General features: G+C 37.1%; 1 protein-coding gene across 1 annotated transcript in view; it reads right to left on the minus strand.

The window, feature by feature from the left end:
- Positions 1 to 26241, minus strand: part of ARHGEF38 (Rho guanine nucleotide exchange factor 38) — a 146852-nt gene that overhangs the window by 17524 nt on the left and 103087 nt on the right. The window contains exons 7-13 of the mRNA XM_008267533.4: positions 23445 to 23578; positions 17921 to 18025; positions 16029 to 16151; positions 13410 to 13721; positions 4291 to 4434; positions 3296 to 3494; positions 2899 to 3158 (exon numbers count right to left, since the gene is read on the minus strand). Of these exons, the coding sequence (XP_008265755.2) occupies positions 2899 to 3158; positions 3296 to 3494; positions 4291 to 4434; positions 13410 to 13721; positions 16029 to 16151; positions 17921 to 18025; positions 23445 to 23578 (1277 nt within the window). The remainder of the gene's footprint in view (positions 1 to 2898; positions 3159 to 3295; positions 3495 to 4290; positions 4435 to 13409; positions 13722 to 16028; positions 16152 to 17920; positions 18026 to 23444; positions 23579 to 26241) is intronic.

The raw sequence follows: 26241 nt of genomic DNA on the forward strand, positions 1-26241 counted from the left end.
GCCGTGATGTTAAACTTCCAGCCTTCACAACTGTGAGAAATAAATTTTTATTGCATTTATTAAAGCAGCCCAAGTGGACTAAAGCACACATTTAAACTTTTCTCCACTGGTCACATCAAGATACATAGCAGGAATTCAAATATTTGTTGATTTGAAAGGCTTGGATATCACAAGAAAGACATATAAGAGACTTGTTAAACATAGGTTATTTTGAAATTTAAAAATGTAAAAAGATAAACAAAGAGGGAGGTGGAATAAATTCTTAATCAATGGTGTGGCTGCAATAATAACCACCTACTGTAGAGTTCATGACAAGGTATATGCCAAATATGTTTTATCCCTAGTAATCTGAGTCAACTCATGGAGAAGCAAACTACTGTTAACCATAGAGTTAACTGATTCATATTTTCTTGCTCTAACTCCTGTGCTTGGTCCATTTATCATAATGCTTTAGGAACCAAATTCTTGTCCTTGCAAGGATGGGCAAAGTAGATTCTCATGGAAATGGATGGGAGTCTAATGTGTAGTTGCTGCTGCCATTTTGTTGTTTACAAAAGGAAAACACTGAGTACATCCATTAGAGCAGGAGTGGGGAATCTGTTTTGCAAAAGCTTTCAGGAATCTGATGTACTATAACACGTACGGTTGCAAAAATAATCTGTAAGGGACTCCATTAGCAGTTGCTAACCATCTTTTGTAATTTTATAAAAATGTGTGTGTTTTACCAATGTAGCTACAGATTTTTCAGTATGTTGAATTTCCTATAATATACATTCCAAAATATTTGTGGTAGTCTTCCTCTTTAGCACAAATTCTCTCAAGGGGAATATGAAATGTTCTACCTAGATCTATTTGGTATGACATTATAGTATACTGTGTAAAATATAAACATTAAATATAGATTTTCATGAACTTATAAATTTAAAAGTACAAAATTATAACATACTCCCAATACTTTAAGTGAACTGCCAAAATGTATTTCAGATAAGCATTTTTCAGTTTTTATGTTAAATGGAAGCATACATTATATACTCAAAATGGAAAGAAGTCTGCTTTAAAGAGACAGTAAAATATTTCTCTTTAGTCCCTAAGTCTCTTAGCCTTTTTTTTTTTGAGTGTTTTTGTCATTTTAATGTTAGACTACAAGTTAGTTTTCAACCTACTCTGGATTTAAGAGCTAAAAGATTTATTATTTTTTTAATATTTTAGTTGTATTAGGTTGCACATTTCTAGCTTAAAATGCTAATATATTTTGATACAGACACATTAATTAAAATGTTACTAAATTGAGCCATAATCATCTAATCCTTTTCTCTTTTTTGCTGACATTTACTAAAATACATTTTATTGGTTGCTTCTTTATATTTAGTAAAGCTCTGGCTCATTTTATGTACAATATTCTGTGCATACAATCTAGCTTTTCACAGCATTTACCTTTTTTAAATAACATTCTGTATTATTGACTCATTCCAAATTTATTACCCACTGTTTATTACTACAAGATCTTTCCCGGTGGTACCATTGCCAGTTCAGCATTCCCTTCTTCTATATTTGTGCACTTAATTTTTCTTCCCTTAGTGAGCCACATTACCTCTCTACATTGAATCTCATTTTATTGATTTCTTCCCAGTTCTCCAATTAACAACAAAAATCATAATATATTTTAATCTTCCTTTCTGAAACTAAAAAGCTACGAAACCAGCATTTACAATATTATATCATATGTAATTTAGGAAGCCAAGATAGTTATATTGTATGAAAAATATTCAATCTTCTTCCTCATCCTCTAGGACCTAGTTTTCATGTTCTTCATTCCACAGATACATGTTTTTATTACACAAGTAGTTTTAATAAAGAAACAATCTTAAATAAAGATAAACCAAAACCATCCTCCCAAAAAACCCCACCCAACTGCTATTAATATCTTGTCCTTACTTTCTCTCCTTCCTCCCACTTACCTACCTGAAGTAACAATGGAATTACAGTATATTTAATTTTTGCCATTTGTTTTGCACTTCAGAATATCTTTGAAGGCAGGCATTTAGCCTAATGGTTAAAATACCATTTAAGACACTCATGACCCATATCAGAGTCCCTAGGTTTGAAACCCTCTTCTATCTTCCAGTTGCAGACTTTTACTAATTCAGATGCTCAGAGACAGTGGTGATGACCCAAGTAATAGAGTTCTGCCCACCCATGTGAGAGACATGGATTGAGTTATCTGCTCCCAGCTCCAGCTGGCCCAGTCCTGATCACTGCAAGCATTTAGGGAGTGATCTAGTAAATGAGGGCTCTTGCTGGCACTCATGCACTCTCTCTCTCTGCCTCTCAAGTAAATGAATATATTTTTAAATAATTTTAGAAACCTTTTTATATCAATGTATCTCAAAAATATCATTATAGATACTACTTAAACATTATCATACAGCCTACTAACTTGTCAAAGTGCTTCCTAAACAATGACATACTAGACTTGTAGCATCACCATTATAAGTAAAGCTAAAAAATGTAAAGATCAAGGACTAGACCATGACCTTTAGATTGGTAACAAAATAGCTAACTTCTTGGAAGTCAAAAATTCTGTTTTCAGTGTTATTTATATGGAAGGAGAAAAGAGTACTCATTCTCAGATATTGACCTGTCTTCTAAAACTGGGGTTTATTCATTATTAAATCTGATCCTTTTTAAGAAGTGCCAAGTACAACATTCTGCTTGCCAAACAAGGTATATAAAGTACTGTAGTAGGCAGAGTCCTCAGATGGAATCCAAGATTCCTATGCCCTGTTTTGCAAGTCCTGTACAATCAAAAATAGAGTGCAGTTAGAGATTTTTTTTTTTTCAGGATCTAATCAGCCAAGTATATATTTTTTTTTTTTAGTTCAAAGTTCAAATTCTTACCTGTTCATCCACTTCTTGAAAACTGTCAACATCAGTGCCGTTTGTTTCAAACTTTCCACAAATGCCACTAAGAGATGAGCTGCTATCACTTATGCTCCCTTCCGGGGTGCCTGTGACACTGTCACTAGCTGGTCTTGAAGACACAAAGAGGCTGATGTTATCAAAGTCATCATCACAGAACCTGTTCTCAGCATCCGCCTTCTGCCCTTTCGCTGGGTTGTAGGGTTTTAGGAAGGAGGAATACACATATCCTTTTACAACTGGATAGGAAATAAAAAGAAACAAGAACCAAAGTCATGTGTATCTCTTCCCCAACATGTGTGTTTAGAGAAGCACACAAAAGCCCCCTGGGACAATCTCAACCTAAGGAGGGTGGTAGTTCTGGAAATCAACTTACTTCCTGTGTCAACAAGCCATCTGCTAGTACTCCCCAAGGGATCTTTCTGTTCCATCACAGCCACCAACTCTCCTTCCAGAAGATTGATGTCATACTCTTGTGTAGCATTGCACTTGCGCTTAGCTTGGTAGAGTTCCCCTGCAGTGTATGTGGATAGAAGCTTGGAGCGGTGAATGTCAGTTTGCCGTGGCACTTCTGGCTGGAAGTAAGAAGTTTTTATTTAGATAAATATATAATAAAATCTTCATTGAGATGGTAAATATTTACTTATGATGTAGAAGTCATGTGCTGATTTGGCATTATTTCAAGGCTAAGGCTTAGATCAGACTTTTATTGTTAAGTATAGAGCTGAGTTATTCAATGGGAAAATTCTCTAGTAAGCACATGAGGGCAGTGTTGTAGAGAAGAAAGAAAATTCAGCTGATAATAAGAAGGCAGAGGTTCTAATCTCTGTTGAATGCCAAGCAACATTTCAACCCTGCCATTTTACAGTCAGTTCCTGGCATATTAAGCTAATATTAAGCTAACTAATGTTTAGTTAAGTAAATTATATGTGTGCATGTCTTTTTTTCTAGGAAATGGTAAGCTAGGCAGGAAAGAGTCAAGAGGCATAGACTCCATCCCAGTGCTGGCACTAAATGACCTTGAGAAAATCACTTTATTCTTAGAACATGGAGTACCTTATCTTGCAAACAAAAATGTGGTTCTGTATTATTTATCCCCATAAAATCCTATCTAAAATATATATTTTGAGTACTTATCTTTTGTCAGTGACCAATTTAGGCACTTTGGTGATATATCATGTACAAAACAGATTTTAAAAAATGCATATCTTATGGAGCTTATAGTGTAAGGGTAGAAATAGTTAAGAAAATCTATGCATAATAAGTAGATTATAGCATATTAGAATGAGATAAATGATGAGAAAATAATATACTATGATTTGGACAAGGCATATAAATATTTATCATTGTCATAAATGCTGCCAAACTCACCAGACTCTGCACAGGCTTCTTTTTTTCAAAACTAAGTTTCCTCTCAATAAATGTCACACTGTTGTCCTTCACAAAATTCATATTTTGCACCTCCTCTAATATTCGGTTCTGAATCTCAGAGATGCTTGAGACCAATAAGGGCACCTAAGGTGGAAATGATAAAGCATTGTTTCCAGATCACTAGATAACTACTTAGTATTGAAGTTAGTACAATTGTGATAAGTAGTTTTTAAAAGGTTTAAAATAGCTCCACAGCAAAAAATTAAAGCAACTTGAGAGTTTTAGATAAAGATAGTCTAATTTGCTATATCTGGAAATCACAGTAAAATGATAGCAATAACTTTTTACGGGTTCAAGCCTAAATAAAAGAAGAACAGAAGAGGCAAAATAGCAATAAAGTGTTGGAACAAAGGCTTAGAAATCAATAGCCGCTGCCATGCAGTGAAGCAGGAGAGTGACAAGGGGAAAGAAGCTAAAACAAGAAGCATGGATTAAGAGACTCTGCTGGTTTTAAAATAAATCAGAAAATGCTTTGATGTGTTCCTCCTCAATAAATGGAGTCTATGTTTCCACCCCTCACATCTGGGTGGGTTCTTATGATGGACTCAATGAATAGAACAATGGAAGTGATGCTGTCTTTGAAGATTTGGTTAAGTAAGATCATAGAGTTTCTGCCCTTTCTCTTGGGACACCCACTCTGAGAGCTTTTAGCCACCATGGAAGAAATCTAACCATACTATGTGCCACCATATAAAGAGACAATATTGAAATATGAGAGAGAGAGAGAGAGAGAGAGAGAGAGAGAATGAAAATGAATAAGAATGTCATGTCTTTGGAACCCCAGCTATTCCAACTCTCAACTATTTGAGTTTTCTATCATCATCATCCATCATCAACCTGAGATGTGGAGCTGAGACAGACTCCCGTTCCGACTATTAGCTGAATATAACCTCCCTAGAAACTGAGAAAGGCCAACCTGAACCCAAAGAAACCCTAAAACCATTAGAGACAGTACGAAGTGACCCTTGGTTGTTTCATACCACCATGTTTGTGTATTCAGTTGGATCCCTATAGTCTTTCTCCATTTCAGTGAAGCTGAATGATGATCTCATCCCTAACTTTGCAGAAGATAAAGTTTTCTTATCTGCAAATAGTAAGACAGAGAATCTCTAGACTGGGAAACACAAACAGGGTTCAGGTGCCAATAACGGAATGAATGCACACTGTACCTTGAACTACCTCCCCCTACCTCAAGCCAGGCCTAGAAATCAGACTTTTACCCTCCAGTCTGAAGATTTGAATAATTTTCTCTGAATATTCTAGCCAGCCCAAGAGGAAAGACCTAAAAATGCTATCATCAGAGGTTCCCAAATGAAATGATAGTTAGAATATATAATACAGAAACTCTAAATTTTCACCTCCTAACTATGTGCTCCATGCTACCAATTAGTCCTCAACAATTTTTTCAGTGGTAACTGATTAAGAATATCAGATATACCAGGTATGTCTTTAACATGAGAAAAGCTAAAAAAAAAAAAAAAAAAAAAAACCTGTCTTAACTTTAAGAAAACAAAACAAGCCCTTGGAAATTAAAATTACGAGAGCAAAAATAAAAATAAAATATTCGAGATTAAAATAGGGAAATATTTAGGAAGTAGAGCAAACTGGTAAAGAGATATAAAATAAGTGGGAAAAATAAACTAAGGAACAACCCAGAAGATCCAGGAAAAGAAAAAGATAAAGGAAGAGAGAAAATTCAAATATTCAAATATTCTGGAAGTAAAGACAAATTTTCAGGTTTAAAGGATTCTGCCAGGTGTACAACAAACCAACATACATCATCATTAAATTTCAAACTGATAGATACAAGGAGGAAATCCTGTAAGTTTCCAGGATTATGATGGGAGAAGTACATACAAATAACTAAGAATCGAAATGGACTTTAAAGTTCTCAACAGAAACATTGGGAACTACGTGACAAAATAACAGAATGCCTTCAGATTTAGAAGGAACTGTGGATTCTACATCCAGCCAAACTATTAAGTAAGTGTGATGATATTATAAAGACATTTTCAGTTACTCACGGCATCAATATATTTACTTGCTAATCATTCTTTCTCAAGGGAGTACTAAAAAATATGCTCTGCCCACAATAACAGCATAAAGTAATTAGGAAGTCAATATGGGATAAGGAAATAAATGAGATCCACATAGAAGAGAGGTAAGGAATGAGGATGAAGTGTGAAGGATTGCAGTTAGTTATCACATAAAAAAGCAACCAGGTCAGACTGGAATGAGTTGGAAAAAGCTCTGGAAGAGATGCCTTCAAGAAGACACAATTGATAGACCAGCTCATACACTGGAAAGTCTTACAAGACAATTTATTCAATTGATGTATAAAGTTAGGCAAAGGAAAATTAAGGTATTGATAAAAGAAATACCCATTACTAATGTCAAGGAAAACCAAAGCTGTTGATGAAAGAAAAAGTAATCTGTATTTTATGTGTCTCAGATCTAATCAGCATTCACTTTGTGTGCTGGCTATCTATTTTCTTCAAATTCATCTGCTTCCTTTTCCTTATTGTACTCTGGGAGGCTGATCAACATAGAATGAATCAACAACTTCTTTGCTCTGTGGCTTTCAGATAGGTTCAATCAAGGAGGAAGGCCCATAGGAAATTAGAATAAGGAAGGAAAATGAGATAATGATATTTATTTCCTGAGTTTCCTTTCTGTAGTATTGACTAAAAGGCATAGCTTCCATCAGGTCACCCTTTCCATACACCTCTAAGAGTAGTCCTGTAACCACTCCTTCAACTTATTCCTTTGAATCTACAGAAGTCTCCTCTCTTTGACTACCCTGTAGGGCTGGGTACTGTTCCTAAAGCATTTCCCATGCTTGCAGTAATTCCAAATATACTTACTATTTATAAATAGACTTAATTAAATTTTTCTCAAATGTTCAATATGAGTATGTTAAATTTTTCCTACTGGAATCATGACTGATAGGCAAACCAAGAACTATCTAAACACTGACTATGAACTCACCAAGTATACTGGAGATAGCATAAAAAGAATATGAATATATATATACATATATATATATATAGTGAGGGCAAATAGAGGAGAGAGCTAAATCCTCATTTTTCATAGTGCAATGTTTCATGCCTAATATTGAAAAATAATGAAATGACTGCCAGCGCTGCGGCTCACTAGGCTAATCCTCCGCCTTGCGGCGCCAGCACACCAGGTTCTAGTCCCGGTCGGGGCGCCGGATTCTGTCCCGGTTGCCCCTCTTCCAGGCCAGCTCTCTGCTGTGGCCAGGGAGTGCAGTGGAGGATGGCCCAAGTCCTTGGGCCCTGCACCTCATGGGAGACCAGGAGAAGCACCTGGCTCCTGCCATCGGATTAGCGCGGTGCGCCAGCCGCGGCAGCCATTGGAGGGTGAACCAATGGCAAAGGAAGACCTTTCTCTCTGTCTCTCTCTTACTGTCCACTCTGCCTGTCAAAAAATAAAAAAAAAAAAAAAGAAATGACAACATGAGTCTTATTTTAAAATTCTAAAATAAACCACCCAAAAGTCAAAAAAAGTTGCCTCTGAGAAAGAAGAAATGGAAAGAAGGGAATGATGACAGCTGTTTTTCTTAACTAAGCCTGAATAACTAAATCTTTAACTAATATGTACGCAAAACTGATTAAAAATAAAAAATAAAATCAGGGCTTTGGATTTCTAAAAAAAAATTAAAATAGCATTAGCAAATGATACAACAATGCCATTTTATGAATATATATCCAAAATCTTCACATCAGGATCTTCAAGTGATCGTCACACACTCATGGTCATAACAGCATTATTCATAATTGGAAAGAGATAAAACAACCCAAATGTCCATTGACACATTAATGGATCAACAAAATGTGGTATACTTATAATGGGATCTTATTCAAACTTTAAAGGGAAGGAAATCCTGTCACATGTTTCAGCATGGATGAACTTTAAGTTCACAATGCTAAGTCAAGTAAGTCAGTAAAAGAGACAAACGCCATATGATTCTACTTACAGGAGATATTTAGAGTACTCCAATTCATAGAAATATAAAGTGAAATGATTACAAGGGGATAGGGATGGAGAAAATGGAGATTCACTTGTTTTATTGTACAATGTGAAAACATTCTAGATACTTGCTGCACAACAATATAAATATATTTAACACTACTGAACTATACTTAAAAATGGTAAATTGATAAACTTTGTTTTTTACAAAAATTGAAAATGAAAAATTAGATACTATCATTTTCACTTTATTCATATGAGAAAATGGAGAAGCAAAGGGATAAATTAATTTTTCCAAGGTAATATGGTGATGAGTGGGCATTCGTTAAGGCACTCTAGTTCCACAGTCTATTCTCTAATCACTTCAATTTTGCCTTTCAGGAATATGTGTGTGTGTACTATATATAGCTATATATAAAATTATATGTAACTGGAAGTAACTTATATAGCATGATGTTACCATTGAGAAACTATGGAAGTGATATACAAGATCTCTGTATTATTTCTTATAACTATGTATCTCTATAATTGCCTCAAAATGAAAAGCTTAAATATATATATCACACATGTAGAATGAAAAATATTTTTCTACCTTTAAACATGAGTAATTTCTTATTAAATTTTTTTTTATTTGAGAGAGAAAACTCTCATCTGCTAGTTCACTCCCCAAATGCCCATAATGGCCAGGGCTGGAACAAAGAACCAGAAATATAATTCAGGTCTCCCAGATGGATGGCAGGAACTCAATTACTTAAGCTTGCACTGTTGCCTCCAGAGATCTGCTGAAAGAAGCTGAAGTCAGGAGCCAGACCTGGGAATTGAACTCAGGTACCCCTGTGTGGTATGTGCTACACTAAATACCCACTCCCAGAACATTAATAATTTCTAAAAAACAAAGTATCTCTTTGGTCCAATTCTAGTATGGACCACAATGTGAAATATATTTTGATAATTTTTAAAATAAACTAAAGGCCGGTGCCGCGGCTCACTAGGCTAATCCTCCGCCTTGCGGCACCGGCACACCGGGTTCTAGTCCCGGTCGGGGCACCGGATTCTGTCCTGGTTGCCCCTCTTCCAGGCCAGCTCTCTGCTGTGGCCAGGGAGTGCAGTGGAGGATGGCCCAAGTCCTTGGGCCCTGCACCCCATGGGAGACCAGGAAAAGTACCTGGCTCCTGCCATCGGATCAGCGCGGTGCGCCGGCCGCAGCGCGCCGGCCATGGTGACCATTGGAGGGTGAACCAACGGCAAAGGAAGACCTTTCTCTCTGTCTCTCTCTCTCTCACTGTCCACTCTGCCTGTCAAAAAATAAAAAATAAATAAATAAATAAACTAAAGACAGTTTTAACAATTCTATGATTCAAAGTGCTGATCAAAAATACCTAAAATAACATATTTTCTGACTAGGGAATTCCTTCCAAAGCTCAACTTTGTTGTGAACTTACAGATTAGCTTTATACCATGATCTCAGATTGAATTATCCAGAGAAACTACAAATTAGTCAATTTCATTGAGGAGATATTAACAACTATGAGAAATAACATTTTTAATAAATAGTGTTGGCACAACTGATAGCCATTGGAAAAAGTTGCTTCTATACTTAATGAACCAAGATAAAATCTACATGGATCAAAGATTTACATAAAAAATATAAAACCAGTTAATACCAACTTGGGATGCTTATATCCCATTTCAGAGTGCCTGAGCATCAGTCATAGCTCTACTCCTGATTTCAGTTTCCTGATAATGCAGATCTTGGGAGGTAGCAGTGATTACCCAAGTCGTTCGGTCCCTGCCACCTATGGGAGAGAGCTGGATTGAGTTTTTAGCTCCTGGTTTCAGCATCTGCAGCTGTTACAGGCACTTGGGTAATGGTACAGGGTTGGGGGATCTTTGTCTCTGCCTCTCTCTGCCTTTCAAATAAATAAAAATAATAAAAACATTTTAAAATATGGAATCATAAATATACTACAGGAACCATAGGCAAATTCACTTGGAGCTTCAAAGTGTGAAAGTCTTTGCTAAGATTCAAATTCTGGAAACTGTAACATGGAATTAATAAATTTGACCACATTTAAAATTTTTGCATGATAAAACTATCACAGAGTCAAAGACAAAAGGAAAACTGAAAAGAATATTAAAACAAACAAAAAGCTCATCCCCCTGGTATAGCATATTGCTTGTAGAAATTGATGGAAAAAGAAAGCAAGAACTCATAAAAAAGCAAAAAAAAAAAAAAAAATGAAGTTAACTCCCAGAAAGAGAAATATAAATAACCCTCAATCATGTGATGATTCCAACCTAATAATTAGAAAGAGGCAAATTAAAATTACATTGGAAAACCACTTGATTGGCAAAAGTCAAAAGAAACAAACACTGTCACATGTTTCAGATGAGAGTACAAAATGCTACAAACATTGAGGAGGAAATCTAGCAATACATAGCAAAATTATGTATATATATATATATCATTATCCTTTGACTCAGAGATACTGCTTCTAAAAATCTGTCCTAAAAATACATCTGCCTACAAATAAAATAACACTGGCATCATTTTTAATGAAAAAGATTGGAATTAGTCCAAATATACATCAATAGTTACAGATTAATATACAAAAAATACATATTATATTATTCCACTCATATAAAGTTCCAAATAATATAGGGTGATACTCATAGAGGTCAGGAAAATGATTAGAGATGAAGTCTGGGTCTGGTCATGACTATTATGTGGTGCTGGAAAAGGCTTATATGTTGATTTACATTGAAATGGAAATATTGATTGATATGCATGGTTCAGACTGGTATACTATACTGTATATACGTTTTACCTAAATTTTTGAAGTTTAAAATAGGATGCCAATCAAGGAAATGCAAATTAAAGCCATGTGATATCACTTAACACCCACTAGGATGGGTATAATGGAAAAGACAGAAAAATAGAGTAATTAGAATCCTCAGTCATTACTGCTGAGAAGGTAATGGAGAGTAGCCACATTGGAGAACAGTCTGGATGTGCTTCAGAAGGCTAAATGTTGAGTTAGAATCCAGCAGTTCTACTCTTAGATATATAAGCAAGAAAAATGGAAAAATACATTTACTAAAATTCAGTTGTTCACAGCAGCATTATTTGTAATAACCAACAAGTGAAAATGACCTGTGTCTATCCACTAATATGGGATATCCATACTGTGCAATATTATTTGTCAATAAAAAAGAATGAAGCACAGAAGCATGCTTTAATATGGATGAACCTTGTAACTTTATGCTAAGTGAAAAAAGCCATTCACAATATATAATATGTTGTATTATTTCATTTGTACACAATGTCAAAAGTAGGCCAATCTGTAGGGATGTGAAGTTGAGTGGGAGTAGTCTAGGACTGGGGATGGTGGGTGGGGCGGAATGCAGAGCACTGCTAGGGGTACAGAGTTTCTTTTAGGATTGATTACAATGTTCCAAACTTGATTGTGGTGATGATTTCCCATCTCCTGGAAATATACTAACAGTCACTGAGTTATATACTTTAAATGAAAGGAATATGTGCTGTGTTAATTCTATTACAATAAAGTTGTTACCCAAAAGCTAGGGGGCTGGTTGTACAGTATTGTACAGCCATGCAGCACAATGAGAAATTTTCCTAGGTCCTGACATGGAAGCACTCCCAGAATATATTGCTAAAAATTAAGTTGGATAATGGTGTATATTGTAGTCATACTTTTTGATTAGAAAAATAAATTCTCATTTACTTTTTTTGGCATGATGACACTAAATGGATAGAATAAACTATAATAAAAGTGGGGGTAGGATTGGGAATGTTAGGGGGACAGGTATGAATATGAGACTGCTTATCCCTTTTTATATGGTTTTGACTTTGAGCCATGTAAATATAGCACTTGTTATTAAAATATGAGCTGAGAGTTAATTAAATATACAACAGAAAATAAAGTTGGGACCATTAATTCATTGAATAGCTAAGCAGCTGAATGAGAACTAGCACACTTGATAAAAAGGACCAAACAGACCAAGTTGATTTTGAAAATTTTGATATAAGGTTGTAAATATCTTTGTTCATCAGGAAAATAATTATCAAATCATATCCTAATGGAGGCCAGGGCCAAGGTGTGTATATACGTGTATATATATCTATATATATATACACACACACATACACAAACGCACGCACACACACACATTTCTCTTCGTTGGAGGAAAATAAAAGCAAAACAGAATGATTTGACAGTTACCCTGTTTCTGTCATCACTCTGAGAAGGCCTGTGTTTTAGAACCATGTCTTAGATAGCCATGGTTAACATCTAAGAACTGTTGATTGGGAAGGAATATAAAATATTAATTGATAAGCTTCAATGAAGCCTCAGGCAGATGGCACAAAGCTGAAAGTTCTTTAGTATTTTAAAAGGAATCTCCAATGAAGAATTACACATGTAGGGCCAGCGCTGTGGCTCAGTGGGTTAATGCCCTGGCCTGAAGCGCTGGCATCCCATATGGGCACCAGTTCGAGACCCGGTTGTTCCACTTCTGATCCAGCTCTCTGCTATGGCCTGGGAAAGCAGTGGAAGATGGTCCAAGTCCTTGAGCCCCTGCACTAGTGTGGGAGACTTGGAGGAGGCTCCTGGCTCCTGACTTCGGAGTGGCACAGCTCCAGCCGTTGCAGCCATCTGGGGAGTGAACCAGCGGATGGGAGACTCTTTCTCTCTCTCTCTCTCTCTCTCTCTCTCTCTGCCTCACCTCTCTCTATGTAACTCTGACTTTCAAATATGATAAAATAAATCAAAAAAATCATCTAGAACTACTGGGAAAAATAAATGTGATTCAAAAAAAAAAAAAAAAGAATTACACATGTATGTCACAGTAAACCTGAACTAGCAAACTGTCTTTCTCCCATGGAAGAAAGAAAGAAAGGGCAGAAGACCGTCTGACTGATTTAGATAAATTACACCACACCTTACACTCACAGGTGCACACTCTGAACAGGGCTTGCTTTGCATGGGTGTGGTTTCTAGCAGACCCAGGAGGCCTGTGTAGCTGCGTGCTGCTTCAGTGCTTACCGGCATCACCGTGGAGTAAGCCTGCTGTGCCGTGAGCATCAGGTCCCTGAGCAGGGTGATGAAACTGCACAGACAGTTCAGCAGAATCTTCCGGGAAGCCTGGTTGAACACCTGGAGCTCTTCTACAAGCTGGGCGTTGAGGGCCTCATATTCCTTTTTGGCCAGATCTGACTCATCTCCTGCTGACCGCTGCAGGTAGCTATTGTAGTCGAGCAGTTTGTCATAGCGTTTCTGAATGAGTTTCAGAGGCCCCGGGAACAGGGACAGCAGAGCAGACAGGGGGCTCAGGACGAGTCTCTGTAAGTGAGTTGCCTGCCAGAAGACAAAGGGATACTGTTAGAGAGAGGAACAGCCCACACCATCTCCAGCGCAATGATCAGTAGGCTCATCTCCTTCATGCAAGAGTGCCAGGAAGCATCTAGCCAAGTTCAAAGGGGGTCTGATCATTTTTGAGTCTAGCAAAATCTATTTAAGAACTTAAAACAGGAACTCTCTTGATTCCAAAAAATGAGCAGGAAGAGGAATATGAAAGTGAAAGCCTGCTCACCCAAAACACAATTCCACTTTTCTCTCTAAAGCTATTGGTTTTGTCATTGGCACCAAATCCTTTAAAACTTTTGCTTCCCCTTCTTTCTAACTCAGAGTGAAGCTTAGCTAGTCGAGCACATGGGTTATCTCCAGCTTTTGACTATCAGGATCATGTACCTGACGCACGATGTCTTGCATCAAAAGGAACATACTTGGTCTTAGAAGAAACTGTTCCTATTCCTTCCACATCACCCCTAAATCCCTGGCTTCTTAGGGGTTCATTTTTGGTAGTGGAACTGCATTCCTTAGATGGATAGTAACCCTTGTAATATAAGAATTTTGCTCCTGTGACAGTAATGACCACATGATAGCTTCCTCTTGAAACACATTAAAGGACTAAATTGAAACTGGTCTTGTGTCTTAAATTGTAACAGATTTAAGTCTGAACCATTGAAAATGAACTTCATATTAATGCCCAGCACTCTGCTAGTACCTGAGTACCCTGGCTTTAATTTCTCCTTCCTTTCCCTCTATTCTGGTATGCTTTCCGGTGGTGCTCAATAAGTGTTTACTCCCTTCATTAAAGGATTGGAAATAACCTAAAGAGAAAACCTTTCAGAGCTTTTCTAAAATATGTTCCCTATAATTAATCCCAGAGAAAACTATGTACATACTTTTCATTAAAGCTGTGGTACATAAACTTCTATCCATATATCAATGTATTCATCCAAGTATAATTGAGCATCCTATCTGTTGTCTTAGGTCAGGTATAATCCTGACTTTCCAGTTCCCAGTACCAGAAAAACAAGATGCATCTTCATGGTTTCTTACTGGGCTAGGGGCTGTGTCATATCACATCCTAGGGTTCAGAAATACAAGAGTACCTCAAAAAGTTCATGGAAAATGGAACTAAAAGAAGTTTATGATGACACAAATAATTAGAGGTGAGGTGAATTTACTGAGATTTTCAGCCTGGTGAGCCAGGAATGTTAACCTTCTCCCAACACAAGGGCCGCTCAATGAAGACTTGTCTGACCCAAAATGCCAACATGAAAAATTCCACTTTCAACATGGTGAAGTCTATTATATCTGCTTTATAATATGTGAAATATTGCTATGAAATAATAATATCTATGGAAACTCAAGGCACCGAATTAAAATTAGTATTAATCAGATTAGCCTACCACTCAAATATTTTATTGGCTCAGACATACTTACATGATTCATAAGCAATATTGTATAGAACTCTTAGAAAACAAGTATTTTGAAGCTGTGATGTTGTGTGGCCTCTGTCTGCAACATATTGGTGCCACTTTGTGTACTGGCTGCTCCACTTTGAATCCACCTCCCTAATAATGGCAAGGGAAAGCAGAGGAGGATGTCCCAAGGCTTTGGGCCCCTGTACCCATGTGGGAGACCTGGATGAAGCTCCTGGCTCCTGGCTTCAGCTTGGCTCAGCGCTGGCTGTTGTGGCCATCTGAACCAGCAGATGGACGATCTCTCTCTCTCTCTCTCTCTCTCTGCCTCTTTGTCTCTCCCTCTCTCTGTAACTCTTTCAAAATCAAAAAATAAGTCTTAAAAGAAAACAGTATTTTTCCATGAAACGAAAGAACCATATACGATTCTTGAGTAATGAATGTCTTTTCTCAACGGGAAGGCTTGACTTCCAGTGTATACTGTGTTAATAAAAGTCATAGTCTCAGAGATTACCTGTGCTTCTTCGGTAAGAACTTGGGACATATCCAGAGACTCCTTTAAGAAAAATCACAGCTTTCTAACTTAATAAATCCTTGCTGTATTGCATGAAGATTTAAACTAAATATTGATTTTAAAATGCTGCGCAGACTCTGACTATCCCTAGAAACATAGTCTGGGGTCCTCTTAAATTTCAATTATAGTAAAATCCTCACTAATCCACTTTAAAAATATTTAATGATTTTTTAAAATCCCCTGTTTAAATCTACTAATTTTAACATTAGTATTTACTATAGTGCATGTTTTATTTCTAACTCCAGAAAAATAAATGAAAAGCAGCTTTCCTTCTAATTCCACTATTTAATTTGCATTTATCTGTGAATATAAATAACTTACAAAGTCATGACAGGGATTTGAGGCATTACTCGAAGAATCTGAATTGCCTTTCTCCTTCTCATCTTTGTTGTACGAAATTTCCTGGAGCTCGGTTACACTCTGCAGGGCAAAGGGCATGGCATCCTGGAACCCAAGAGCAAAGTTACAAAGAGGACAAGTTCTGAAGTCGGCAACTACTAAACCCATCCATGTGTCACTTCATCATAACCCTCCATTACCCCTGAGAGATAAAAAGGAACAACAATTTCAGGAATACTCTGTACAACCAGGTTACTTGTGCAGTAATCAATTTCCTCACTTTCCCCCTATGCCATGGTCTCATAAGACTGTATAAGAGCCTCTTTAATTAAATAGAATGTATCCTAAATTCCTCATTGGCCATTCAATTCTTTAAAATTCCTTATTTAAAAAATAAATCCTCTCTGGTTTATACTGTCTGCCTTCCTTAGTGAAGTTGATTCACTCTTTAGAGAAAAGGCTCACATTTCTGTTGAGTCAATGAATGGAAACAGAAAATTTTCCAGTAGGGGCAGGTGTTGTGCTGAAGCAGGCTAAGCCTCCACTTGACATTCCTGCATTCCATATCTGAGTGCCAGTTCAAATCTGGCTATCCCACTTCCTATCCAGCTTCCTGCTAGCATGCCTGGGAAGACAGTGGAGGATGACCCAAATGCTTGGGTCCCTGCTGTCCTTGTAGGAGACCTAGATGGAATTCCAGGCCCATGGAATTCTGGTCCAGCCCTGGCTGTTGTGGGTGTTTGGGGATTAAAATACTTAGTGGACAAGGTCTTTCTCTCCCTTTCCTTTTTTTTTCCTTCTCCCTTTTCCTCTTTCTTTCACTGTGGCTTTTGAGTAAATAAATAAAGCTTTTTTTAAAAGAAAGAAAACTTTTCTGTAGATGTTTCTAAGAAGCATTTATCTCTGAAAGGTACATAAAAGACGGGTTCCCACCGTCCTCTGACTGTTGTAACTCAGTTTGGGTTTTCTTTTCACAGAAAGCATCCTCTAGAGAAATATTAGCAAACCTGATTGTAAAATCAGTTTTTGCATCAGGTAATAAATAAGAATAGAGTGCTGCTTGTCTTTATATAATGTGGAACCTTGTCTTCAAATCATTGTACCTGTCAACTTAATCCTCTGCTGGTGTGATATTTTACCTTTGTGTACAAACATCTGCCTCCAAAAATAGATATCCAAGATAAAAACTTCTGGAAAATGGAAGGGAACCATTTATTAACTGATTTACATTTAACTTTACTAACTTCCTATATCTTGTAGTCACAACCACTGTCAAGATGTTGTTAAGGACACCTTGTCCTCCATACGATGCATAAGGAGAATCTCCTGACTGGCCATTCTACTGAGAATAACAGTACTGTGCTGCAACTGGTTTGTTGAAATCAGTGATTTGCAGGAAGGTTAGGACAATCTCCTTGGGGAGATTTAATAACATGGGAGAATTTGAATATTGTAGTTCATATTGTTTTATAGTTCAGTTCATTTTCCTTCAGACTGACTTTTATATTTATTTTAGGCATTAGGAAGAAATATGCTGGAATAATCAAACATATAAATAGGATTTCTGCCTAGTGCAATTTTGTGTTAATGAACTCATCTCCATTATAAAGAAAGCATGCTGATGGTTCATATGGCAATTGAGCAAAAGTCCTACAGTATGGTGCTTTGGGTTGAGGGAAGGTGGAAAAGGTAAGGAAAAAAAGAAGCAAAATCCAAGTCATTATTTTGGCTACCCTCTCCAGTGGTTTGTAGTCTTCTAAATCTGATACAGTGTCATTATATAATTTGGGTGAACTATTACATTTACTCTCCACAATAACCAAGGAAATCTATGCATTCTTGTAGACACATTGAAGAGTTCGTGGTTCACCCACCTGTATGTGCTGTAGACAGAAGGAAATATTCTTCACAGAATGCTTCACAGTCTTTTCTAAAGATCTAAATAGCTTTTCTTCTCTGTTAAATGTATTGTCTTTCACCTAAAATATATATAAAAATTATAACTCAAATGACTGTGTTTTTAAAAAATGTACACAGTATTGGCCCAGAAATTTACAAAGCTTCTAATTAATTGAAAACCCTCTATGATAGGCAGACTGAACACAGTACTTTCTGTGTTGGTACACAGTACAATTATGTTATATATAGAATTAATATAGCAAAGCATGTCATCAAATTCAATTTGCTGTTGTTTACTTTCGCATAGCTTACTCAATGTCACAGTAGCTATTGTGTTCTAAAATTTTGTTCTACAGTTGTAATGGCATGTATTATGTAGGTATATTATTGTGAGTTTATAAAATAGCTACATTTAATCTATTGCCCGGAATATATTGTTTTGCTTATATGCCTCATTCTAGTTTATTTCACACAGCTTATTTATAAAATATTCTTAGGCTCATGGTTAAAGAAATGCAATAAATCTCTATTAACTCAAATGTGAAGGATGACGTAAGCTTAGCAAAAATAGTTCTACTGGGATAGACCATCAGAGTTAAGATAACAGTTCAAAACTATACTGTTTTTTGTCATCTTATATATGTATCTATTAGCATTTAGCAAAAATACACTTTTTATGTGTTTGTGACAATTCCTGGGAGCACGCAGTTACTAATTCTGTATACGATGAACTATTACTCATCAATCAAAATGGCTACAAAATAAGGTCAGCACCATTTCATGCTGGCAAAATCTGTGTGAAAATGGAAATGTTTCATGGAATTGGGTATTTATTATTCAGTCTGGCACTGAGGCTTAACTGTAGCCAGTCTTAGTTCATATGTTTTCTAATTTCAAATAGTTGACCTTGGAGTTCATATGTTTTCTAATTTCAGATAGTTGACCTTAGAACTGAATGGGTAGAAATAGTGACATTTTATTTAAGTTTTAAACCCTGAGTATTCTTTTTGTCTGAAAAACTTTTGATTAAACAGGAAGCAGAGTTTTCATAATCCACACAAAACTCAATGCCCTGCAACTCACTCAGTTGTATATAACTATATTCTGGAGCAGATTTTTTAAATTGCAATTTGCAAGGACCTATCCAGATATGCAAATTTATATATTGGCTGGGACCCAGATGATTTTAAGCAGGAGGTTAAAGGTCCGTACTATAAGAAATACTGCCAAATTCTACTTCTGTGTACCAAGCCTTTATCCTGCTTCTTTCTTTTGCTGGCATATTTTGTCATCCCTTCTCTGCCTTACAAAATCGTGTTTGTTTTTTGAGGACTAGTGCAACTGTCACCCAGCCTGTGAATGCTCCCTCTTTTCATCATTTTCCAACTATAGACAATTGCTCCTTCCCTTGTGCTGTCATAATCCTACTGAGGTATTTAAGCAATTCTCTCCATTGGTGGATTTCAAGTGTTTGAAATTAAGTATTTTTGTCTTAATAATAATAGCTATGTTTCAAAGACTGTCCCAACACCTGTCTTCCATTCTCTCATTTTCTTTCTTATCCAGCCCTATGGCATGGGTATTATGATTGATCCCATTTTATATATGAAGAAATAGAAGCTTCAGGAGATGTAGCAGAAATTGTTAACATTCCACCCGGTGCTTTTACTGACAGAACCTGCACTTCTAGTTTAAATTGGGTGCATCACTGCCCTACTAGAGACTACATTTAGAGACTCCCTTGCAGATGGCTCTGGCCTTCTAACTCGGTTTGGGCAAATAGGATGTGAGCCAACTGTTGTCTTTTGTTTCTGAGTCTTGGCCTTATACTATTTCCCTTGGGATTTAACTGAATACATAGTAGTGACCCAGTTTCAGTCAGACAGAGCTGACAATATATTAGGGAAACACTATATAAAATTGGGGGAACTGGCCGGCACCGCTTGGTAATCCTCTGCCTGTAGCGCTGGCACCCCAGGTTCTAGTCCCGATCGGGGAGCCGGATTCTGTCCCGGTTGCTCCTCTTCCAGTCCAGCTCTCTGCTGTGGCCCGGGAGGGCAGTGGAGGATGGCCCAAGGGCTTGGGCCCTGCACCTGCATGGGAGACCAGGAGGAAGCACCTGGCTCCTGGCTTGGGATTGGCACAGCGCGCCAGCCATAGCAGCCAACTGGGGGGTGAACCAGCGGAAGGAAGACCTTTCTCTCTGTCTCTCTCTCACTGTCTAACTCTGCCTGTCAAAAAAAAAAAAAAAAAAAAAAATTGGGGGAACTATGTTCCTGAAGGGTCTCGTGAAACAGAGCTCATCTGGACTCACATCTCATGAGTATACATGACTACTTGATTTAAGCTAGTATCCTTTGTGACAGAGATGTGACCTTTACCCTTACTAATAGTGAAGGCTAATAAAACTTACCCACACTATGGGTATATACAGGATTCAAACCCTAACAGTCTGAATTCAGAACCTATATTTGTTCATCTTCATGTTCCTGTTTTCTAACACAGTATCTAGTACGTGATAGTTCAATAAATGTGTAATGAATTGAATAGAAACTTCTTTTGGGGTAATAGCTTTATACCCTAACTCTACCAATATTTATCCTGAGCTGCTGACAAGTGCACAATTGATTGATTTGATATTTATCTCTTCTCCAGTTCAGCATGTGCAGCTGATTTTCTGATTAACAGTGAAATGCCTCATTGCTGACAGGACATCTTCTCAAAAGATTAAGGAGAAAATCTAATTAATAATCCTTCCTGCTAGTTTAAACACAGTTCACTTTTAGCTCACAAATGAAAAATAAAAGAAGCTGATGATAAACATGTTAAAGGATATAACAGCTTAAACAAAAAGCTGCTCAAAAATAGAACCTGCCTAATATTGCTCAGTAGAATTGTCATGAGTCAGAAGCAAAATCCTAAAGAATGGGGAGAATTGTTTGCACCTTTACACATGCCAATAGGGGCTACAATCTTTTCTTAAATAAATTCCCAATTTGCTTTTATCACAGCTGTCTTTAGTTGAAATGTATTGATTGTCCTTTACCTCATCAGTGACTATCTACCATGAATGTTCCTTCCAAATTATAGCTGCACACTGAGAGGAGAATCCTTTTATATGCAGTGGGTAGAGAGCCCCCAGAATGCAGAAGCAAGTACAGAATGATCCAAGCTGTGTGCTCCAAAAATATACATGTTAGCTATGCGATGGCCATGTCATTGCAGCTTGTAAGAAGTTGATTATATTCACAGTCCCAGAGAGGGAGTCATCATGTGCCACACAGGGCTGCAGGGGAAGACCAGGTCTGGGTCAGGTGGCAGAAGAAGAGAGTGAAGAGGAAGTCTAGGCCAGAGCCTTTACTGGGGTTTCCACAGGAAAGCCAGGGTAGGGCAGAGTAAGTTTAGGATTGGTTACTTTGAATCATTCTCAAGGCCTTTGTGCCATAGGTTTGGTTTCTAATTGCCTGGGACCTCACCCCAGGTTTAATTAGGGCAGGGTATATACTGGGAGGTAGTTGGGGCCCCGGACTTAAGATTGGTTGGTTTGATTATGAAAGTTGCTCTAAGAACAGAGGAACTCTGTAAGGTACACTTTCTCCTCACCAGTGAGGCATTTTAACATGCCAAAGAATTGTATAATACAGAAAGTAAAACCCATGATTAATAACATACCATGTATTAAGGAATCTACATCCACAGGAGAAGTAAGAAGTCCACATAATCAAAGGTAAATGATAATATAAGACAATGGTGCAAAATAACAATGATGATTATGATAATAATGACAGCCTATATATATTGAGTGCTTATGCACTGTTAGGTGCTTTCTTTGTATACAAACCTTCTCATTTAATCCTTAGAACAGCCCATATCATAGATATTAGTATAACCCCCAGTTTGCAGATGATTATGTTGAACTTAAGTTATGTAATCCAAGGGAAAAATTTACTAAGTGGCAGAGGTAGAGTTCAAACTCACACTTATATAACTTCAAAGACCTTGCTCATAATTTCTGCCCTGTTCTAATTTCTGCAAATATGAACACTGTCCAAAATGGGAGACAGAAAGTAAGTGTCCTAGGCATTCAGTGGAGGAAGAGACCACTTCTACCTAAGTGGTCAGAAACAGCCAAGACTCAACAGAAGAAGGGAAAGAGCACACAGCCGCTAAATAGATAGGTAGACATAAGAGTCCTCTAAGCCCAAAGTCGAACCATCATACAGTTGCCTCTAGTTCAAACAAAAATCGTAATTACAGATGTTGACATAAGTGAGGAAAGCAGGCAAATGAGAAGGAATGAAAAGCAAAGACCACATAGTGGGCTAAGAATCATCCTTCCTAATTTTGCCCTAGAAGCCCACCATGTTATAACCTCAGGACCATGGCTTTTCTCCAAGTGGGTTTCTTTGATCACTTACTTTGGGCTAATGAACTACAAAACACCTGGAGTGTTTGCAGACTTTTAGTTTGTACCCTTGAACCAGGAAGAATCCCAGAAGCTATCTTTCCGTAAGTTCCTCTGGTAATTCTCATGCCCTTGCTAATCCATCCATTATTTTTTTTTAATTTTGTAATATTTTATTTTATTTTTTAATTTTATTTAAGCTATAGAAGTTTCATGTATTTCATATATACAAATTTAGGAATATAGTGACACTTCCCCTCCCACCTTCCCTCTTGCCCACACTCCAATCCATCTTCCTCCTCCCTCTCCCATTCCCACTCTTAATTTTTACAAAGATCTATTTTCGGTTTACTTAATGATTGTATAGTTAGCCCTATACTAAATAAAAAAGTTCAACAAATAGTATGAAGAGGAAAAAAAAAAAAAAACAACACTGTTCCTCAACAGAAGAGACAAGGGCTGTAAACAATCATTGAATCTCAAAATGTTCATTTCACTCCAATACATTACATTTCAGGTACTCCATTATTTACTAAAGATTGACATGAAAGTGGTTCAAGCCAGGCTAAACAGCTGACACAGAACAGTTTGCCACTGGTCCGCAATGGGCATCTGGGGAGTAGGAGGAGAGCTGGGGGGATACAGCATAGAAAAAACAAATCACACCAACTTTTGCATCTAAACGCTTTTTTTTTTGATAGATGAAACAAAGATAAAATGAACCCTGAAGGAAAGTGAGATTTTTAAAAGCAGAAGTAAAACAAAGATGGAAGGAGGACAGTGCCTTGGGGGTGAGTATATGCCAGTGGATGGCAAATGTCAGGACTTCTGAGCATCCTGTGTCCCATGTCCTTATGTCTTTATTTGCCCCTTGCTTCGAATGGAAACGCTACAGCAAAGACCATGTCGGTACCACCCCCGCTGTTACTCCCGGGGCGGAGACATGACAAGAAGAGAAGAACAGACATCAATTACCTTGATTATCAGTGATTCTCTAGAAGTTGTCATAATAAGAAAACAAAACCTCATAAAAATATAAGTGTTCACGTTCCCCAGGAAAACATGCAAGTATGTGGCCCAAGAAGAAAAATTACCTGCGATTCTCCTCTGGTCAGAATCTTTAGATGATTTGTCATTCGTTTTGATTTCTTGCTAATTGAATGAATATTTAGTTTAGACAGTTTGTCTTTAAGTGATTCATCCTCATCATTCTTCTTATATTTTAGAACTGAAAAGGAAGAATGCAGTAACATGTTTAAAATGTGCAGCATAGGAAGTGTGCACTTCTCCCAATGTTTTCAAGGTCAATATTTATATTCGAGATTCATATATATCTACATGACTCTTGACCTTTCTCTGCAGATGCTACTTGCTCCAACCCCACTATCTATTCATGGCCTACACACTATGACCCCGCTGACCGTCAGACCGCTGTTCAAAAGCATGAGCTCCTCAAAGTCCAAGATTCATTTACCTCTCATATTAAAGAAATCCCTGATACTAGGAGAAATGCTCTGCTTCTCTTCTCACATATAATCGTATCTATTATCTGGGGTCTCTGGAGTAGGAAATCAGGACCCAACTAACAATGAAAAGACAACTGCATCCAATGTTGAGACAACTAACAATGAAAAGATAACTGTACACAATGACCATCTGTTGCACCATTGATAAGGATTAAACTCACACAGATTTTGTGAAGAACATGTTGTCAGAATCTAACAAAAATGAGAATGTTATTAGTCCATGACCAGATAGTTCATGCAGAGAAATCTGCTTCCCATAATCAAGACTACTAAACAGCTTACATCACTGTTTTTTTTAGCAGCAAGGTATTGAAAGCAATAGAAAAATTTATTCGTAGAAGAATGATTTAATAAATTATGGTACATTCATAAATACTAGGAATCAGTAAAATGAAGGCAATATTAATCACTAGAACGTTCATGATACATAATTAGATTTGAAAAATACTCTAGTACCATACATATGGCTGACAGGAAGGAAAGAAGAAATGGTGGTAATGTAGGGAGCAGACACAGAGAGAGGCACAGTGGGAAAAAAAGAGTTTGAAAGCAACATGATATGTTAGCTATGTACACTGGAATACTGGAGTCTTGGGAATTGGACCATTTTACTCTTTAAAACAATTTAAGCAAACAAAAAAGTGTAAATACTATAGCAATCATGATTCACCTAGCTTTGTCAACTCTTTAACAGTTTACGTTCCTTTTTCTTTAAAAAAAAATTGTGTAACAGTTGAAGATGTCCTGATCTCCATCTTTGATCCCTAAAGGAAATTTTGATCCTAAATAATAGGGTCTGTTATATTTGTATCTATCTCTCTGCCTTTACTATGTCTGCTTGGATTCATATAATACATAGTATTACTTTGAATTTTTTCAAATCTTCTATACTTGATCTTAGCCAAAAGGCCAAGAAGTGATTCAAGTCTTCTAAAAATAGAGTATTACACATATTTTCTAACTTGCTAATTTACCTTCTTTCTAAACTCAAGGGTATATTTTTTCTATTGATATATGTACTTTTATTAATTTTTATCTACCTATGATATCATACCATATAATAGACTATCTATTACCTGGACAAATATGTAATCTCTTTTGTTTTATAAAAAATACTAATTACGGCCAGTGCCGCGGCTCACTAGGCTAAGCCTCCACCTGCGGCGCCAGCACACCGGGTTCTAGTCCCAGTCAGGGCGCCAGATTCTGTCCCGGTTGCCCCCCTTCCAGGCCAGCTCTCTGCTGTGGCCAGGGAGTGCAGTGGAGGATGGCCCAAGTGCTTGGGCCCTGCACCCCATGGGAGACCAGGAGAAGCACCTGGCTCCTGCCATAGGATCAGTGCGGGGCGCTGGCCACAGCGCACCGGCTGCGGCGGCCATTGGAGGGTGAACCAACGGCAAAGGAAGACCTTTCTCTCTGTTTCTCTCTCTCTCTCTCACTGTCCACTCTGTCTGTCAAAAAAAAAAAAATACTAATTACTAGAACATATCTCTTTGATCACATGGGCAAGCTTCTCTAGAGCAAATCCCTAAAAACTGACTTTCTCTCTGCCCGGTGTGTGCCTCCTTACTAGATTTTTCCAAACTGTTCTCTAAAACAGCAATTCCAATTCATATCCTCCTCTACGGACTAAAGGACAGCACTTAGCATTATCCAGTAAGTTTTTTTGCCAATCCAATGGACTGGGTATCGTCTATCATGGTTATTTGAATTAGCATTTCTCCAAATACTAATGGAGCTTAGCATTTTATAGTTTTTTTTTTATCTTTCTGTGACTTGCTTATTTACTATAAACCTTTTTCATATTAGAATATTTTTTATTATTGATTTAATATCAACAATTATATATTCTAGAAGTAATACTTCATGTGCTGTCTTCTCACTTTGTTCATGGTGTCTTTTACTCTATAGCCTTTACTAATTGCTCTGTGTCCTTCTTCATAAGTTTATTAATACAAATACATTACTTTTGAATAAATATTAGAAATGAAAAATAAAAATAAATGAAGGTTGGACTGGTTAGCTCTAAAGTTCTGCCATTGCTTTGATGTCAAATTGGGATTTAATATTAGGAGGACAAAGCCAATGAAAAACTTTATGGATATAAATCAGCTTGAGGAAGGTCCTATGGTCTATCCAAATAAATTATTTAGTGACATAGTCCTCTGGAACATTTAGGAACCATGTAATTGTCTCCATTTTTTTGAAATCTATATTTTACATTATATGTTAATTGTATAATTTAGTTTACACATAGTTAACAATAATTTGATAATTCTAGAAAGAAATAGATCCGCTTCCATTAGTAGAGCAATAATTGCCAATACAGTCTCCAAATGAAAGGCCACCTCACCTGGATCTGCCC

This window comes from Oryctolagus cuniculus, chromosome 8, assembly GCF_964237555.1.
Source record: "Oryctolagus cuniculus chromosome 8, mOryCun1.1, whole genome shotgun sequence".
Classification (NCBI taxonomy): Eukaryota; Metazoa; Chordata; class Mammalia; order Lagomorpha; family Leporidae; genus Oryctolagus; species Oryctolagus cuniculus.